At 43.1% G+C, this 20,011-nt stretch overlaps 1 protein-coding gene across 2 annotated transcripts in view; it reads left to right on the top strand.

Moving 5' to 3' along the window:
• The window catches only part of LOC135540083 (ephrin type-B receptor 2-like), a 154,347-nt gene that overhangs the window by 122,596 nt on the left and 11,740 nt on the right, over nucleotides 1-20,011 (top strand). Inside the window, exons 6-11 of one of the 2 annotated variants that reach the window (XM_064966424.1) lie at nucleotides 12,865-12,989; nucleotides 14,456-14,618; nucleotides 15,622-15,730; nucleotides 16,010-16,074; nucleotides 17,773-17,886; nucleotides 18,045-18,292. In XM_064966424.1, the coding sequence (XP_064822496.1) occupies nucleotides 12,865-12,989; nucleotides 14,456-14,618; nucleotides 15,622-15,730; nucleotides 16,010-16,074; nucleotides 17,773-17,886; nucleotides 18,045-18,292 (824 nt within the window). Of the gene's footprint in view, nucleotides 1-12,864; nucleotides 12,990-14,455; nucleotides 14,619-15,621; nucleotides 15,731-16,009; nucleotides 16,075-17,763; nucleotides 17,887-18,044; nucleotides 18,293-20,011 lie in introns of both variants that reach the window. The other variant, XM_064966423.1, reaches the window with a different exon arrangement.

The raw sequence follows: 20,011 nt of genomic DNA, 5'->3' as shown, positions 1-20,011 counted from the left end.
AAAGAATTAGAGCATAAACTGGCAGCTTAAAGCTTGATGAACTGAAAACTCGCTTGTGTAGCTTTACTGCGTTGGAAATTCCAGGTTCATGTTGCAATGCTTTATACAAAGCTACATATTTTATTCAAACAAAATGAGAAATGTATGACTGTGTTTTGGCAAAACAAAAATAGAAAAGCAAAAGTCATATACTTCATACTGGGGTGACAGGTAGCCTAGTGGTTAGAGCATTGGGCCAGTGACCAAAAGGTTGCTAAATCAAATCCCAAATCCCCTGATCAAGGCAGTTAACCCACTGTTCCTAGGCTGTCATTGTAAATAAGAATTTGTTCTTAAGTGACTTGCCTAAATAAATAAATACTGAGGCCATTCTACTGGGTACGTGCAGTTGGTTTTATCATAGATCTAATTTTACTGAATATCTTAAGAAAGAATTAAGAACTTGGCGATAGACATTGCATGAGGACAAAGCTGTGTAAGAAGATCAGGCCCTTTTGGGCCAGTGGACTTTAAAGGGTTGTTTAGTAAGACTGTGTGGCTGGAATTACTTGTTGTAGGCCACATTAGCTCTGATTGATGCTGAAATGCGTAAATAAATTGTGCTAATGCAGTTATTTATACACTGTTGTTATTGCCCCCAAACCATAGGTAACGACCTATTTAACATCTTTGTTAGGAATTTGTTCATATGACAGGTTAGAATAATTGACTCCAAAAGAGATCGTGCTTAACAAGATTTTCTTTCTGATTTTCATGTTGAAGTGCTCAGATTTTTCACAGTTTAAAAATATATAAGTAATGTGTCTTGTGAGTGAAAGTGGGCATTTCTATTTATGAATGAAGACAACCACAGTGGGGTGTAAATTAAATGTCATGCCAATAGCAAATTATATATCTGTAATACAAAGTATAGTGTTTGGGTAAATACCCCTCTTCAAGCAAGTTTATTGTGCTCAGGGATATGCTGTTTTCCAACACAAAGTGTGCTCATAAATGATCAGGCTCATTCTGTTATTGCATGTATTTTTCCAGTTCTGTTTATGTTTTTCTGTTTGAGAGGAAAGTGGGAAGCATTAAGAAGGTGGTTGTATTACCTCTCCTTCCCTCCTCCATGCCTCTCTCCTCTCCTCTCCACCTCTGGTCTCAGTCGTCTCCTGGTTGTTGAAATATCAGAGAGAAAGATGCTCTCAGAAATATTTATGTATTACATTTCTGGCTGATATTTTTGGAATTGCTTTATTTTCTCTTTCTGGAGCCATGTAATAAGAATGACTGCTTTTATGTGCCGGAACAGACGAGGAATGAAGTGTCTTCTCAAAGCAAATGTACAACTGAGAGATGGGATGTGGGTATATAGTAAACACACTCTCATACACACACATTCACATACACACACACATTTCACACAACGAGGGGCAGGTCTGTGTCAACTCAGACACACCACAGGCACACCACTTTAAAAGATGTTGACGTGCAATTATCTGTTATGTTTACAGAAGCGTGATAACTATAATGAAAAGTGTAGAAAATCCAATATTGACATAATGAATCACACTGCAACAAAACAAAGTCTCTGTTGTTTAATTTAAACTTAAATCTTTTTCTTGGATTCTGAAGGACTAACACAATCTCAAACTCAATTTGTGCAAATATGTACAAAAAGTATTTCAGCAGATTTCATGCGTTTTTATGTTTTTGTGGAGCTTAATTTGTGTGAAAAGACCATTTTATGAGCCGCTTCGTAGGAATTCAGAGGAAAATACATTTTGTTGGGGGGAAAACTTCGGAACAATCTTTTGAAAGTTATTAGACCAATGCATTATGTTCAATGGTGTTCTACACTGCCTTTTTTTGTGTCACACATTTATTTATATATAAAAAATAAAACAATATTGTTAATCAACCAGGTTGTCACCGAAATAATTACATAATAGTAGCCTTACTTAGATTTGTTTTATGCCAACACTGTTTTCTGTGCTTGTTGTCACTTAATTCTTTGGAATATTGGTGCCCTTTTTTGTGTAGGCTAAAGTAGATCTACACGATTTTCACCATTTCTTTCATAATGCATGTTATACAAGGCTGTGTCAAATTTTAAGAAGGTTGCCAGATTGGGAAAAAGACAGATTCTAATTTTTGTGGTTATCACTGAAGGTATTTGATTGGGGAATTTTTATTTGGTGAAATTATAGTACACACCATAATACAGACACACACACACAATCACTTACACACATATACACACACGCACTTTGTTTGAACTCATGTTATAGCCAACTCTAGATTTTTGTATCAATTATTTTTAATTAAATATTTTTTATCTAATTGTCATGTGTTCATTATCTTTAACTGGTTAAGTGTTTGTAGTTTGTATGATTTAGTTATGATTAACATGGTAAAATAGTCATAAATCTCTGCTTGATTTAGCTATTGGTGTATTTGGTATTTTTATACATATTCTGTATTTCCACTGAAAAAAGCAATAATTAATCAACACACTACTGTAAATAAATTGACACTACCTGCTATAAAACAGAAGTTGCTCTCTGTAAATAAATGGTGAGAAATACTCAGTCTGGAGCCATTCGGCTGTGGGTTTCACAGCCCTATAATAATGATCCCTCATTTTTGGATCACCTTAGAAAATAAAGGGTTTATTTACAGCCTCTGGGGTATAGCATGTTGGGCAAAGTGGTACAGGAGAGTCTGACGTAAAACCCCTAACTTGAGTTCAGTCTTCACCATTGAGAATCAAGAGGGGCCTAGCTTCATGTCCTTCATGACTGGGAATTGGGCTCGATTGTAGGCCGTAGAAAATCCTACATCAGTCAATCAGTCAAATTTAATTATAAAGCCCTTCTTACATCACCTGATGGCACAAAGTGCTGTACAGAAACCCAGCCTAAAACCTCAGACAGCAAGCAAAGCAAGTGTAGAAGCACGGTGGCTAGGAAAAACTACTTAGAAAGGCCAGAACCTAGGAAGAAACCTAGAGAGGAACCAGGCTATGAGGGGTGGTCAGTCCTCTTCTGGCTGGGCCGGGTGGAGATTATAACAGAACATGGCCAAGATGTTCAAATGTTCATAGATGACCAGCAGGGTCAAATAATAATAATCACAGTGGTTGTAGAGGGTGCAACAGGTCAGCACCTCAGGAGTAGATGTCAGCCTGGACAGGAAGATCACGTCAGTGATTCAACCCACTCAAGTGACCACCCCTCCTAGGGACAGCATGGAAGTGGACCAGTAAGCCAGTGAGCCCCCGTAATAGGGTTTGAGGCATAGAATCTCAGTGGAGAAAGGGGAACAGGCCAGGTAGAGACAGCAAGGGCGGTTCGTTGCTCCAGTGCCTTTCTGTTCACCTTCACATTCCTGGGTCAGACTACACTGAATCAGGGTTTGGCTTTTTTCAAGAGAGGCTTTATTACTGCAACTTTTAGTGAGTTTGGTACACATCTGGTTGATAGGGAGCCGCTTATTATGTTTAACATAGGAGGGCTAAGCACAGGAAGCAGGTCTTTCAGTAGTTTAGTTGGAATAGGGTCCAGTATGCAGCTTGAAGGTTTAGAGGCCATTACTATTTTCAACAGTGTGTCAAGAGAAAAAGTATTTAAAAAACTTGAGTGTCTCCCTTGATCCTAGGTCCTGGCAGTGTTGTGCAGACTCAGGACAACTGAGCTTTGGAGAAATACACAGATTTAAAGAGTCCATAATTTACTTTCTAATGATCATGATCCTTTCGTCAAAGAAGTTCATGAAATTATCTATGCTGAAGTGAAAGCCATCCTCTCTTGGGGTTTACTGCTTGTTAGTTAGCTTTGCAACAGTATCAAAAAATGTTTTTTTATTGTTCTTATTTTCTTCAATTAAGTTGGAAAAATAGGATGACAGAGCAGCAGTGTGGGATACTGCAGGGTACTGTCTTTCCAAGCTAGTCGGAAGACTTCCAGTTTGGTTTAGCACCATTTCTGTTCCAATTTTCTGGAAGCTTGCTTCAGGGCTTGGTCATTTTCTGTGTACCAGGGAGCTAGTTTCTCATGACAAATATTTTTGTTTTTAGGGGTGGGACTGCGTCTAGGGTATTACGCAAGGTTAAATTGAGTTCCTCAGTTAGGTGGTTAACTGATTTTTGTAGGTAGGTGGAGGGAGTCTGGAAGGGCATCTAGGAATCTTTGTTCCCCGAGAATTTATAGCGCAGCTTTTGATGATCCTTGGTTGGGGTCTGGGCAGATTTTTTTTTTTGTGATTGCAAACAAATATGAATATTAAAGTCACCAAAAATGTGAATATTATCTGCCATGACAACAAGATCCGATAGGAATTCAGGGAACTCAGTGAGGAATGCTGTATATGGCCCAGGAGGCCTGTAAACAGTAGCTCTAAAAAGTGATTGAGTAGGCTGCATATATTTCATGACTAGAAGCTCAAAAGAGGAAAATGCAGTCTTTTTTTTGTGTAAATTGAAATTTTCTATCGTAAATGTTAGCAACACCTCCACCTTTGCGAGATGCGCGGGGGATATGGTCACTAGTGTAACACAGTAAATTCATCAGGCTTAAGCCATGTTTCAGTCAGGCCAATCACATCAAGATTATGATCAGTGATTAGTTAATTGACAATAACTGCCTTGGAAGTGAGGGATCTAACATTAAGTAGCCCTATTTTGAGATGTGAGATATCACAATCTCTTTCAATAATGACAGGAATTGAGGAGGTCTTTATTCCAGTGAGATTGCTAAGGCGAACACCACAATGTTTAGTTTTTCCCAACCTAGATCGAGGCACAGACACGGTCTCAATGGGGATCGCTGAGCTGACTACACTGACTGTGCTAATGGCAGACTCCACTAAGCTGGCAGGCTGGCTAACAACCTGCTGCCTGGCCTGCACCCTATCTCACAGTGGAGTTAGGGGAGTTAGCACCCTATCTATGTTCGTAGATAAGATGAGAGCACCCCTCTAGCTAGGATGTAGACCGACACTCCTCAGCAGGTCAGGCTTGGTCCATCTAATTAGATCAGAACAGGATGGATCAAAAGTTATTCATATTACTGGTTTCATCCTAAAAAAGGATAGTTGTGTTTTGCTGCATAACACACATATAATTTGTCTTCCCATGTGATGTGGATCATTGTCAGGTTATTTTATATTTAAGCTTCAGTAACAAAAGAACACCATGGTTGTAATAACACTTTAAACAGGTTGTATGTAAATGTGTAGAATGTGTTTGTTTTGGGTCCACACTGGTAAGTTAACTTATTTAAAATAGACAGTCACAGAGGATTTTCTTCTGAATAACTGGTAAGGACATAGTACTTTCCATTCAGCTTCAGGCAACTTTGATGTAAGGCTTGATCACACCTGTAGTGACTACTTCTATCTGTCATGCCCATTGTTGCTTATCCATTGTTCACTAGATATACCCAACACAATGTGGAAAAACAGAATGCTTCCCACCACTAGATCACATAACTAGACGTGAGCTGAACGTGATCCCAACGCAGCCACCAATGTATCGTAAGAAAGTGAAAGCTGCAACAGGGACTTTAACCAGGGCTCATATGTGGCGAAGTGAGCTCTAACGGCCGTTGCCATGAAATCCTGGTAGGCCTCTGGGCAGAGGCAGTAAGCCTACAATGCTGACATATGCCTTGTTACAATAGCCTAAGTACTTAACATGATTGACATAACCATAATAATTATAATGAAACGGCCTTGGAAGTGCCATAAGTGTAAGCCAACATAATTCAATATTTTACACGAACCTGTTTAACTGCATTGATATGGCTTAATTGATCACCAGGGGAATTTAAACCAAACTGTTTTTTTGTTTTTGCTGGTGTTCTGTTTCCCCCAATTTTTGATTAATTAATTTCCCTTCATGAAAATGTATCCCCGTTCCCCAATCAAATACCTTCATCGATACCACAAAAAAAAATGACATTCAGCTTTTACTCCAATCTGGCAACCCTCATAAAATCTGATTTAGCACCAGTATCCCGAAATATTAAGGGAAAACAAGCATAGAAAGAAGCTTTGGCATTAGTAATCCAATTTTAAAAACGTAAGGTTACTATTATATTATAAGTATTTCGATGACAACCTGGTTGATTAATAATATTGGATTTTTAACGAGTTTGTTTTTTAAAAGATGTGGGACACAAAAAAAGGCAGTGTAGAACACCATTGGCCGAAATGCATTTGCTCCAGTAACTTTCAAAAGATTGTTCCGAAGTTTGCCCCACAAAAATTACTTTTCCTATGAATGAAGTCGCACAAATGTGTGTATTTTCACACGAAATAAGCCACACAAAAACACATGAAATCTGCTGAAATATGTTTTGGTACATATTTCCTTGAATTGAGTGAGATTATGTTGGGAGGATCGCTTTCCTTGCCTCAACAATCTTAGTCTTCCCTTTCAATGCATCATGTGACATTGGTGAGGTCAAAAGCATGAATCTCTGAGTGACATGCACATGTCTCTCCCATGATTCTCTCTGAGTTTGTATATTTTAATTGAGTTCAGGATCTTTTCAAGATGAGATCATCTTTTTTTTTTATCCTGACCATTGTGTCATATAGTGACTCCTTATATGTTAATGCAGATAAGCAATGTATCAATGGGTATCAAAAGTTAATTTCTATGCAGTGTTACTACAACAGATGTTCTGTATCCAGTCTTTCAGTGTCCTGTATACAATAGATTTTCCAGGACAATAGTTTTGTATTATAACATCTATCTTCTCAAGCCCTTCTGAAGACACCTTTTAAGGTCAACAGTGGCTTATCCACTTGACAAAGAGATTCATAGAACTCATTCAAGGACAATCAAAGTAGTAATACACCCCACAATTGCAGTCCTTCAGATTCAGTGATTCTTCCTCACTCCTCTATTTCCCTGGAAAACCTGCTTTAGAAGCAAGATGCAGAAAATCTAAATAAACTAATTGTGTCTAGCCTAGAGCCTGTGAGTCAGAGCACTGAGGCTTATCCCTGTAGCATACTGCTAAAACGATTGTCCAGATTGAATGACCAATCGGGGCCAAGCCCAGCAGTGTACATCTGTATTATTACAAGTGACTGCAGAGAGAGTCCCCACCCTGCCCCTCACCACTGTTCCCTCACTTCTCTCATATCTCCGCTTTGGACCTCTTGGGCTAGCAGAACTACTTAGTGGCGTGGTGTGCTTAGATTAGACCTAACCTCCCGTAAGGTTCTGCAAATGTTTTAAGCCCCTGGAGTGCCTATTTTAGAATTAGCTTATATTGTGTATACGAGTGCATTAAGGCCCCAATCTTTTCAAGCGCAGATGGTTTAAAGCTTGATGAACTGAAATCTTGCTTGTGTAGCTTTACTGCATTGGAAACTCTTTGGAGACATAAAAACCCACAATCCATTGCAGATGGGGAAACAGGGCCGTCTGCCAGTGTGCTAAAAGTACATGCAAATACAGGCCTCTGCCTTTAAGAGCTCTCGATGTGCGGCTCGTAAACGGAGAGCATTCGGAGGGAGAGAGAGTGAAGGCAGCACCAACAGTCTGTTTAGAAGGCTGCCTGGCTGCATAGTGGAGGAGCAGCTGGCTGGGCCCATTGGGAGAGACGGTGCTGTGGGGGAAACAGATTTTTACTGTGAAAGGGGATGGGGATTTACGAGTGCTGACCTGTTCTCGCTTCCTTCCCCATCCTCCCCCAAATCATAGCTTTGCTCCCTGTACCAGAACCTCAAATCAGAGCCACATGGTCATAGAGCACGCTGCACATAGGCAAGTCAGATATTCAAAGAGAAGTCCTAAATCCAAGTCACTTTCACAGATTCAACAGCCAAGATGAATGGTTGACTCCTCTGTCTCTGCAACCATGTATTTTTCAGCAGACTTTGACATTTAATTTGGTTTTGGTTGTAATAGTCGAGGGTTTTAAAGATGGGAAGGGGAACAAAGGGAGAAAGGGGAAATCACTCGAGGTGGCATTGTCTCTCCCAACCACAAACCCCAAATTGTGATTACTATAATAACTTTGCCTCCCACCCCTCGGAGCATGGATCTGTAATGGCTGTCTGCCTTTTTTTATGGTGGCTGGAACTCCAGCTGGCCCACGTGGTCCTGCGCCCAAACTCAGGCTCTGTCCAGGCATGGGGGCCCTCTCCCCACCTGCTTTCCTGCCTGCCTGTCATCAAAGGCCAGCCTGGTTTCAGTCCAACAGCTCGCTTAATGAAGATGCCATCATGCTCAGAAGGGTGCTCTGTGGAGACCAGAATCAATAGGCTGAGCTGAAAGGAGACCAGCATTCTTAGGGGAAGACAAGGAAGGGAATGAGAGGGACACAGGCATGGGAGGGAGGGAGGCCATGCCCACCAAACAAGTGTAGCAGAATAGAAGAGAACAGAACAATAGCAGCAGAGATATTTATTTACAGACTGGGTAGAGGATGTAAATGGGATAGATCAGGGGGCTCAGTAAATTGCTTCTCTGTGTTTGCAGGAGTATCATTAAATCGCCATGGATTTAAATGAGTGGAAATAACTCTAAAGCCCATCTTTGATTGATTATGGAAGTTACTAGGTGTTCAAACACAACAGTAAAATGACTATTGGGATTTTGCACAAAATAGAGCCTTTTATATTCGGCTGCTGGGCCCAAGCCAGAGCGTTATGCTAGAATAGAGAACAAAGCCCCAATGTCTTTTATCAGATCCAAGACCTTGTATTAATACTGAGACTGTAACTTAACTCTGTGACAACAACAGGAGTTCTTCACATTAAACAGCACTGACAAATACTATTTACAGTAATGCACTACTTAGGGTTTCTCTTCTGAATCGTCCACAACCCTCCATCTAGAGAGAGCTCAGTAATGTATTGAGTTACTTTCCAAACATTTTTGGATGTTATTCAGAATTTCTGGGCCTGGATGACCTTAAGATAAAAGAATACAAACGTTATCTGTTTCTGATGAGTTTGTTCATAGACTCACGCTCTCTCGGAACCCTCCTTTGTGCTGGATGATTGTTCCAATGTGTCAGAGTACAAGCCTTGCCAGGAAAAAGTTAAACACCTAGGATTCTAGATAAATAGTCCTCGTCGCTGTAGCGTTGCAAGGAGCAATCGTTTGGAAAGCTGGAATGCTCCACCATGACTAGAATATTTTACTAGCAGTGATTATCACCCTGTCTCCTCGTGGCAGGGACTCTGCTGTTAGCCCTCTCTCTGCTGGAGTATCAAGTGGAAAATTATATAATTACTGCAGTACAGTCGACACGCTACACACATTTTTCCATAGCAGCAGTAACGGTAATGCTTCCATCTTCTTAGATCTCTGTTGTACTGTTTATTTTTCCTCAATAGTTATTATTGGTGTGATACAGACATCGCGTTCTTCATGCTTCAGTCCGGAAGACGTCCGTCTGTTAGAGTAAACCACAATGTTCTGCGTGGAAAAGCTTTCATCTTGGCATGTGTACCATCCTCTGTACAATGAGACATGCACTGCCTTTGTCTGTATGCCCTGCCCGGGATTAGGTTACCAGAGATGGCTACACCTCTTGTTTAATGGGAATGCTATGCACAAAAAAGCATATGGCATGCATTCCTGAATATATGTACATCCGTAACGGGATACTTGTGAGTTCCCCATAGAGTGACTATTTGCCTTATTATGATAGTAAACAAACTCAACGAACAGTGAGATTGAAGAGATGCCTGTGAGTAGTCTATTCTCCGGACTGGTTACTGTATACACTACCTCTGTATACACTACCTCTGTATACACTACCTCTGTGTCTCTGTGAAGGGGATCATGTACGGTGCATTCGGAAAGTATTCAGACCCCTTGACTTTTTCCACATTTTGTTACGTAACATCCTTATTCTAATATTGATTAAATTGCCCCCCCCCTCACTCTACACACAATACCCAATAATAACAAAACAAAAACTGATATGTATACATTTTAGAAAATGTTTAAAAAATTAAATAATGAAATATCACCTTTACATTCAGACCTTTATTCAGTACTGTGTTGAAGCAGCGATTACAGCCTCGATTCTTCTTGGGTATGACGCTACAAGCTTGACACACCTATATCTGGGGAGTTTCTCCTATTCTTCTCTGCAGATCCTCTCAGGTTGGAATGGGAGTGTCGTTGCACAGCTATTTTCAGGTTTCTCCAGAGATGTTGGATCGGGTTCAAGTCCAGGCTCTGGCTGGGCCACTCAAGGACATTCAGGAACTTGTCCCGAAGCCACTCCTGCGTTGTCTTGGCTGTGTGCTTAGGGTCGTTGTCCTGTTGGAAGGTGAACCTTCGCACCAATCTGAGGTCCTGAGCACTCTGGAGCATGTTTTCATCAAGGATCTCTCTGTACTTTGCTCCGTTCATCTTTCCTTCGATCCTGACTAGTCTCCCAGTCCCTTCTGCTGAAAAACATTCCCACAGCATGATTCTGCCACCACCATGCTTGGCAGGTTGGTGGCAGGTTTCCTCCAAGCTTGGCATTCAGGCCAAAGAGTTCAATCTTGGTTTCATCAGACCAGAGAATTTTATTTTACTGGCTTCCACCTGGCCGCTCTACCATAAAGGCCTATTGGTGGCATGCTGCAAAGATGGTTCTCCTTCTGGAAAGTTCTCCCATCTCCACAGAGGAACTCTGTTGCTCTGTCAGAGTGAGCATCAGGTTTTTGATCACCTCCCTGACCAATGACCTTCTCCCTGCGATTGCTCAGATTGGCCGGGCAGACAGCTCTAGGAAGAGTCTTGGTGGTTCCAAACTTCTTCCATTTAAGAATGATGAAGGGCACTGTGTTCTTGGGGACCTTCAAGGCTGCAGAAATGTTTTGGTACCCTTCCCCAGATCTGTGCCTTGACACAATCCTGTTTCGGAGCTCTATGGACAATTCCTTCGACCTCATGGTTTGGTTTTTTGTTTTGACACACACTGTGGGACCTTATATAGACAGGGGTGTGCCTTTCCAAATCATGTCCAATCAATTGAATTTACCGCAGGTGGAGTCTAATCAAGTTGTAGAAACATCTCAAGTATGCTCAATGGAAACAGATGCACCTGAATTCAATTTCGAGTCTCATAGCAAAGGGTCTGAATACTTATGTAAATGTAATATTTGTGTTCTTTATTCTTAATAAATGTGCTTTCGTGTTTTTGCTTTGTCATTATGGGGTATTTTGTGTAGATTGATGATGAAAAACATTTCATTTCATCAATGTTAGAATAAGGCTGTAACGTAGCAAAATGTGGAATACTTTCCAAATGCACTTTATGTTCAAGGCAGAATCACAGGCCATCTTAGTGCAACTGCTGCAGGAGATGAAACTACAGGCTGCCTATTCATTATCTGTAGACACATTTATTTTAAGGCCGACGGCATATGGGGACATAGGCTCCGGGACCTCCCTGTTTAGACAGTATCTCATGATTAGTGTCCTCGGATGGAGGCTTCTGTTGGGATCAGAGGGCATGTGAGGCAAGGCTGACTCACTGTTGAGAATGAATACGCCATAAAACCGCCTCTCCGTCATCATGTCTTAGAGCACACTGGTTTCTGGGAGCTGCTTCGGGCTTTACTCTACAGTACTGAACATGTGTATTTTAATCCAAACCCCATCTGAAAGGCTCCTTTGTGGTGTGGTAGATAGCATCAGATATTACCAGCATTTTGTTACATGAACTACATAAAATGAACACTTAGATTTATATATGAGATATTAACCACACACACTCCCCCAGATTCTTTGATAATGGTGGGAGGGGCCGAGGGAGGGCGGGTGGGAGGGGTTTCCAGTCAGTGGATTTTCCAAGGAGAGCGCGTGCCGGTGGAGCGCTTTATGGCTGGAACTCTGGGGAGCCACTGTGCTGCTGGCTCGGGGCTGTGTGTATGCAGCGTGGGACCATGGGCCGAGGCTGGGGCCCGGGGGCCCATAAATCCTGCCCTCCAAGCCCCAGACAGTGCTTTTATCTCCTGCATTAGCTTCGCTGTGACCCACGGCACCATGCACTAATGTTAATGGATGTATGAGGGCGCGTGGATAGCATGCAACTCCCTGACCCTTTAACCTTACTAAAAAGAAAGTTGCAAGTCTGGGCCTTTGGTTTTGTTAGACTAAAGGCAGCTTACAGCCCTACCCACTCATCACTCATTTCTGGCTCAATTACTTCTGAAAGGATCTGGCTTATTGCTACACTGTGATTACCACATGTAAATGCTATAATTCTCTATATCTGTCCACCATGACCATGACTCTTGTCCTTGCACTTTCAAACAATTTACCGATGTGTCTGAAGTTATCATCCACCAAAAAATATCTGTAAACATAGACCTCAATTACAGAAATAGAAGGCTGGAAAAACTAAATGGCGATTGTGTATGGCATACTTGTGGTTCTGATGATTTTCTCTGGTTTTATGAGCCATACAAAATGGGCTTGCTCCACAATTTGTCCGGAGGAGGAGGAGGATGCGGCCAGGGGAATGATTGCTAGTCAGACACAGACAGATAGGGTCCTCACACCCTGACAATGTGGGAAGCACAGATGAATCATGGAAATAATACAAAGTCAGTGCTGTAAAGTCCCTTCAAATTATGTACGTGGTTTAGTCAGAGGTGTGCCTTCTCTACATGCAGCCCAGGATGATAGAAACAAATATATCACTATCACTGTTACATTGCTCAGTGAAGTAGGCATCTGTTTGATATCTGTTTGATGAGATTTTATGATTCGGATGTATGATTGGGAACTAATCACAGTGACTGAATGTTGTGATTTTGAATTTGTATGTGTTATGCACTTTCCTTCGTTCTCTCTGTCTCTCTCTATCTATCTATCTATCTCTCTAACGATCTATCTCTCTGCAGCTCCGTCGACAGTGTCCATCATGCACCAGGTCAGTCGTACCGTGGACAGCATCACTCTGTCCTGGTCTCAACCAGACCAGCCCAATGGAGTCATTCTGGACTATGAATTGCAGTACTACGAGAAGGTAGGTACCCACTGCACACTACCCATTAACAAACAGTCTGCTCTGTCTCACCTCCATATAAACAGACACACACGTAAAGACACCATTGAGTGTTTCAGGCTTTCTTTCATCTCAGCGGGGCTAAATAAGGTATGCAATGACTGTAAAATATATCTCAAATTTTCTAGCACATTGAAATTAAGAATGTTGGAGTCCAGAACCGCATGATCACGGTGTGAGTCAGGCATACTGTAGCTTCTGAATCGAACATACAACTTCTGCTCGATCACTTTCAATTCTAATCACGGTCGGTCACTGGGAAGGGAAACTGCTCTTAGCCCTCGGTCACTGGGAAAGGAAACTGCTCTCAGCCCTCGGTCACTGGGAAAGGAAACTGCTCTCAGCCCTCGGTCACTGGGAAAGGAAACTGCTCTCAGCCCTCGGTCACTGGGAAAGGAAACTGCAGCCCTCGGTCACTGGGAAAGGAAACTGCTCTCAGCCCTCGGTCACTGGGAAAGGAAACTGCTCTCAGCCCTCGGTCACTGGGAAAGGAAACTGCTCTCAGCCCTCGGTCACTGGGAAAGGAAAGCCGGTCACTCGGTCACGGTGGGTCAAAGGAAACTGCTCTCAGCCCTCGGTCACTGGGAAAGGAAACTGCTCTCAGCCCTCGGTCACTGGGAAAGGAAACTGCTCTCAGCCCTCGGTCACTGGGAAAGGAAACTGCTCTCAGCCCTCGGTCACTGGGAAAGGAAACTGCTCTCAGCCCTCGGTCACTGGGAAAGGAAACTGCTCTCAGCCCTCCAATCCCAGTAGGGATTGATGGAGAGATATTTGCGGTTGAAACAATGCTGTGTTGACTGCCATAAAAACAGTATTCAACAGACAGACTCCTCAGAATCAGCATACTTTCTCAGAAGAAACACTCCCACACAGATACGGTCAGAGAAGAGCACACACACACACAAGCTCACACAAAGTTAATTTAGCAGTTCTCTGTGACTGCGCGCCACTCTGCTCCACTTTTTAGTTTAATTCTATTCTCAGATGCTGCTGAGGAGAGCTGTCAAAACAATTGTCTCGGCCCCTGCCGCGGCTCAGATCTCGCAACTGTGCTCACGCTGTTGACTGATTGGTTGAAGGCTGCAGTCGGCACAGTTTTAGTCTCCTCTTCCAGACAGACCTGTCAGCTTTGTGCAGAGAGAGAAGCGGTGTGGCAATGAAAAGTTACACTAATCGTCCGAACTCACAACCCAAACAAACTAGCAGACCTGAAACTGCCATCCCTTCTGCCTATGGCTGTTGCTTTTCATTCTCTCTTCATTCTGCTTGCTTAAAAAGATACACCAGTGTTAGAAACATTTGAGTCTGTATCCTACTTTGCACCTCAGCCTATTTTTATAAGGCACTAAGTTAATACATGTGTATGGTAATTGTTCTGTGGATGGCACTGATTTGTATTTCTCCCTCTTTCCTTAATACTCTCTCAGGACCAGACCGAGTACAACTCAACCATCATAAAGAGCCAGACCAACACAGTGGTCATTCGCGGTCTCAAATCAGGTGCAATCTATGTGTTCCTGGTTCGCGCCCGGACTGTGGCCGGATTTGGACGCTACAGTGGCAAGCTCTACTTCCAAACCATGACTGAAGGTGAGGGTACAGACAACATTCCCTCAGCTCAAATAAAGCATAGAGAGATGCAGATTTATCACATCCCATGCATGGCCCGTCAACCTAACATGGACCATTACAACATGGACACAATGGCCCAACAGACACAAGGATGTGGATGGGGAAATGGTCTGAGATGCGGTCTACAAGACAACTCTCTAACAATGTGTACACCCAGTGTTCTATTTATGTGGATTTCATTCATTATCTTCTCAGCAGAGCTCATGAGTCATGTGAAACGTATTTTTTACCAATGAATAAGATTATTCATGTTATGTATGAATGCAGATATTTTCTGTAGTATACTGTACTTTATTAGCGGTAGACTATCGTCAGTCACAGATCAGGTTAAAGTGGATTAATCTGTATAGAAGGACACTGCTGGGCAGACTAACTTCTACCCTGGCTCTGCTAATGCTGGCTCCTGGCTCCCCTGGCCTGGATAATGTCAGCGACCTGGGTGTTCTCTAAACATCTTATTACCTGCAGTGTCGATGGCCATCATTAGCCTGATCTCTGCTCTCCTCCACTGCAAGCAGCCAGCACACTGCCAGACAAAGGAGAACCCAGTATCGCAGTAGGCTGCATACAGTACAGTACCACCACCATGGGACACAACCCTCCCTATCCTCAGACCTCGGAAAGAGCAGTCAGGACCTAAGATGGTGTTGTGAGATTGTGTGCCTACTGCCATGCTGGATTCCCTGTGTTTGGCAGCACTCTTGAGGGAAGGGAGCTGGGTCTCTCCCAAATATGATCTCTCAGTTCCAGATGAGCGGGCGACCATATTGCGGGTATCTGAATGTGCTCAGTGGGCTTTGGAGAGAGGTCTTGTGCTGCCAGCCAAGATGCCCATTGGTCTCCCTAACCGTCTGTCTGTCTGTCTGTCACCCACTGCTCTCTCCATATGCATTAGCTCAGATGCCTGGCCCATATGTTTCAGTGTGTGATGGTGTATTTGTGTGTGTTTGTCTAATCACAGAGGAGTACAACACCAGCATTCAGGAGAAGCTGCCTCTCATCATCGGCTCTGCAGCTGCAGGTCTGGTCTTCCTCATCGCAGTGGTTGTTATCGTCATCGTCTGCAACCGGTGAGTTATTCCTGCTCCAGTCCAGCCAACCAATGCTGCCTGCGACCCAACGCAGAAACAGTCAAACAAGTCAGCCAGATTAGACACATTCGCTTTAGTGGTTGTTTTCCACCCTACTTCGTTACTGTACTTTAATGGGTCCTGTGGCTTGTTAAGGTGGGGTTTATAGTTTATAGGCTGGTTGTGTTTAGTGGTCAGCTGTGGGGTGGGTAGGCCTGGTACATAGACCACACCCCCTATCTGGGCCAGCGCTATAGCTCTTTGTCTTTCTCCCAGGAGGCGTGGCTTTGAGAGGGCAGACTCAGAGTACACAGACAAGCTGCAGCACTACACCAGCGGCCACAGTGAGTAACCCAGCCCTCCCTCAAGAGTGTCTGTTTGCACCTCCCCCACCATACACACACTCTCACTCATGCTCACACACCCACACGCACACACACATGTCTCCATGGCTACCTGCTCACGCAGCAGCCTCCATGCCTAATGTTCAACCCTCTGCTGCCTCACACACCTGTCTCCATGGCTACCGGCTCACGCAGAAGCCTCCATGCCTAACATTCAACCCTCTGCTGCCTCACATACCTGTCTCCGTGGCTACCACCTGACACGCTAGTGTCCTTGGCTACCTCCCAACCTTGTGCTTCTTCTCACCTCTCCATTGGTAATCTTCTCTCTTGTTTTCCTCAACCGTCTTAATGCTAGGATTTACTCACAACATAACCTGTGTACAAGTGTGTGTTCGCTGTAGGGTCTCATTTCATAGTCAACTGATTCCATTGTTGTGGAAATAGCATTTAGCCTTCTTTTAGCTTGTTAAGTTCATTAACACGCTAATACCACACACACCATTTGCCATTGTTGAAAAATTCAAAGGGGATTGTGAAGGAATGGCCTTTATTAATCATTTTGTTTTCCATGTAAAGCACGCTGGCCCAGAGTTCCATGATATAGAAATACATCTTCAAGATGTAGCCAGGCGCGGTGATTGAAACTCGTTTGGCTCTCCCTGGGAGCTTATGGCTTATCGTTTTCTCCTCCTTCACTCAGCTAAACCTGCTCTGATATATTTCCTCTCTGAGCTTATTTCAGTTGCATTTATTTATGTATTTTTCTATTTAGCTCTTCCGCTAGTCAGGCTTATCAATGGAGACAGCTTTCCCATGTGTAATCAATAGTATCAGGTTGCAGTAAATGCTGTATTTACAGAACTCATTTTTGCCTGGGTGTAATTCAGTGAGGAGTATTGCCAGAGAGGCTGAGGGCATTTCACAGCTATTAATATCGTTCCACTCCCCTGTGTGTTTTCATCCCCACACTGATGGTCACAGTTATACTGGCTGTCCTCCCCTATATCAGGTGGTCTCTGCCATGTTCTGGTGGGTGGTCTTTGGATTGCTCCATAGTTTGGGAAGAGATAGGAGGTTTTGACTGGGGATTTTTTTTTGCCTTAAAGGAGAATATCCATCTGTTCCTAAACACTTCTTCAGTTCAGTCTGCTATGCAGGTTTCATGACTCTTCTATAAGCAGGTATCTCAGCTTCGCTGACTGCCTGTGCGTGAACACAATAACCATTAAAGAAGCCTCAGGCCAGATGTGAGAGTCAGAATACTCCGATTTAAAACCTGGGACAGTTAAGTCCCTGAACACTTAAAGGCCACCTTAAGCCAATTTACCTGGCGTCAGAACTTAAGAGAGACAATTTATTTCCTGGAGCAGAGAGTGATACTGATATAGTGTCTGGCTGTCTCTCCTGGGTGTTAATGGTCTGCTTTGACTCTGGAGCTGATACATACATTAACCTGCCTTATCACTGCTAAAGACTACCTAGAAATGCAATGTCATTGCGCATTGATTTTTACAGTCCTGAGGCCCCAAGCCAAATCTACCATTCCTCTACCTTGTACTAACACTAACCTCTCTGACTCATAGTAATACACTGCATTGGCTACTCAAACTCTGAATGTTAAAGGCAGACAGAGTTTGTTTGTGTGTGTCAGAACAAAAAATTACATCGGCCTCTTCTTTTTCCAAGTGACTCCAGGAATGAAGATATATATTGATCCGTTTACATATGAGGACCCCAACGAGGCGGTGAGGGAGTTTGCTAAGGAGATTGACACTTCCTGTGTGAAGATTGAGCAAGTCATTGGCGCAGGTAAAGAGAAAGGCCAGTCATTTTTTTCAAAATAATGATTTTGAATGCTGTCTGTATTCCAATTAATCATATTTTGCCTCATCATTTTAATGTTTGTAACCTCTGTCAGACATCTCCTCTCATTAACTGTCTCTCTGCCTCTATGTTGTGTCTTGTAGGAGAGTTCGGGGAGGTGTGCAGTGGGAACCTGAGGCTCCCAGGCAAGAGGGAGATGTTTGTGGCCATCAAGACACTGAAGTCAGGCTACACAGAGAAGCAGAGGCGGGACTTCCTGTCTGAGGCGTCCATCATGGGTCAGTTTGACCACCCCAACGTGATCCACCTGGAGGGTGTGGTCACCAAGAGCGCCCCTGTCATGATCATCACTGAGTTCATGGAGAACGGATCACTGGACTCTTTCCTCAGAGTGAGTTACGCTGTGTTTGTATCTGAGTCAAATATTAACACTAATGGCTGTGCAGATAAACAGGTAGACACACAGGCACACACAAGCACACAGGCACATACGCACACACACTCTGGGAAATGACTGCTAAATACACACACTAATGCCAACCCATCCAGGTTAAAGTGAATAACATGCAGAACATTAATCATATGAGTCTCCTCTTTACTTAGCATAGTGTCCACCACAAGTCCTTAGAGGGATCATTCTCTACCCAATCAGGCTGCGGTCTTAATGCTCCCTGAGGGTCTGTCTAGTCCAATTATTGATTTATACTCTGCTGCAACTTGTGCTGGCTGTTATTCAGCATTTCCCCTTGATCTCCATGTTTGACTACAGTAAAAAGTACAGTACTGTAGCTCACTATAGCTCACTATAGGCACTAGTGAGGAAGAGAGTCCAGCAGTTCAGTTCAGTTAGTTATGCTCTCATTCTGTATTTATCATACTAACCCACATTCACTCCTTCTGTTTGAGTCACAGAGAAGGACAAGGACCTATGAACTTATAGTACCTTCTACATACATTCCAGATATCTAACCTCACCTCATCCTTTGGGAGCGTGTCGAATGATTAGCGCTGTAAGAAGAAAACATGCCAGCTTTCAGAGAATGAAGTTGGCTTGTCGGTGAAAGGCTGCTGTCTGTTGTCAGCCAGTCCTGTGCCGTCTGTCTGTAGCATTTCTGCTGAATGGGAGCATGTGACTGTGTGTCCACAAGCTTTCATATCCTCTAATTGGACTCATTGTCAGTTTGAAGTGAGTGAGAAAAAAACGGAGTAGGAAAGAGCTAGGGATTAATGGAAATTGGACATGTCTGATCTTCACAAAAATAAAGGATTATCATTTTTCTTATCACTGTACATCTATTTTGAGTGAATTATTAAATATGGAAAACAAATCAATTCAATAAGGGCCAAGGGTTTCATGTTTGATATAAATCACTATGTTTATGTTTGTAAATGTCTGACTTTTCTACTGTGTCTATATGGATAACACCTCCCTCCACCACCTCTGTCCTAGCCTAGTTGTCACTCCTCATCACATTGGGATTGTCTACCTCTACATAGATCATACTGAGTAAGGCTTTCACGACTCAGGGCAGAAAGCACATTGACAAGTGTCAGCTCTGAGCTATGGGAGGATATTATAAACCTGAGACGTAAACTCTTCTTTCAAAATCCTGCCTTTAAAAAGGGATCCAGCCAGCCGCCTGTCAGCAGACTGCTGCTCTGTCTACTGCTAGAGAAGCAAAACATGAACTTTATTAGCATTCTGCTTCAAACCTCTGACACACTGTGTGCCGACTCACTCTTGAATTTGATGGGTTGTGTGTGTATGTGTCTGTGTGTTTCTGTGTGTTAAGCATATTTGACAGCACATTGTATTCCAAGCAACAGTGTCACTGTGGCACCTCACTGTGACAGCTTTTGACAACATTGTCTGAACATGTCAGCGCTTTAGAACATGGCGCTCTGTGAAAGAGGATGGAGCAGCAGGGGAGACCACCTTAGATGGGAGCTGCCAGCTGAAGGATCACCTGGTGCAGCCCCCTCTTCTATGAAGCATCTGCAAGGGAGAGAGGACTAGATCAATCACAGCTAATAGATGGATGGAGACAACAACAGGCAAAGGAAGTAGCAAATGCTGGGGGGCCATATAACGATCAGAAAGAAAGCTTTC

Source organism: Oncorhynchus masou, chromosome 5, assembly GCF_036934945.1.
Source record: "Oncorhynchus masou masou isolate Uvic2021 chromosome 5, UVic_Omas_1.1, whole genome shotgun sequence".
NCBI classification, from domain to species: Eukaryota; Metazoa; Chordata; class Actinopteri; order Salmoniformes; family Salmonidae; genus Oncorhynchus; species Oncorhynchus masou.
This window is presented reverse-complemented; position numbering and strand designations above follow the sequence as displayed.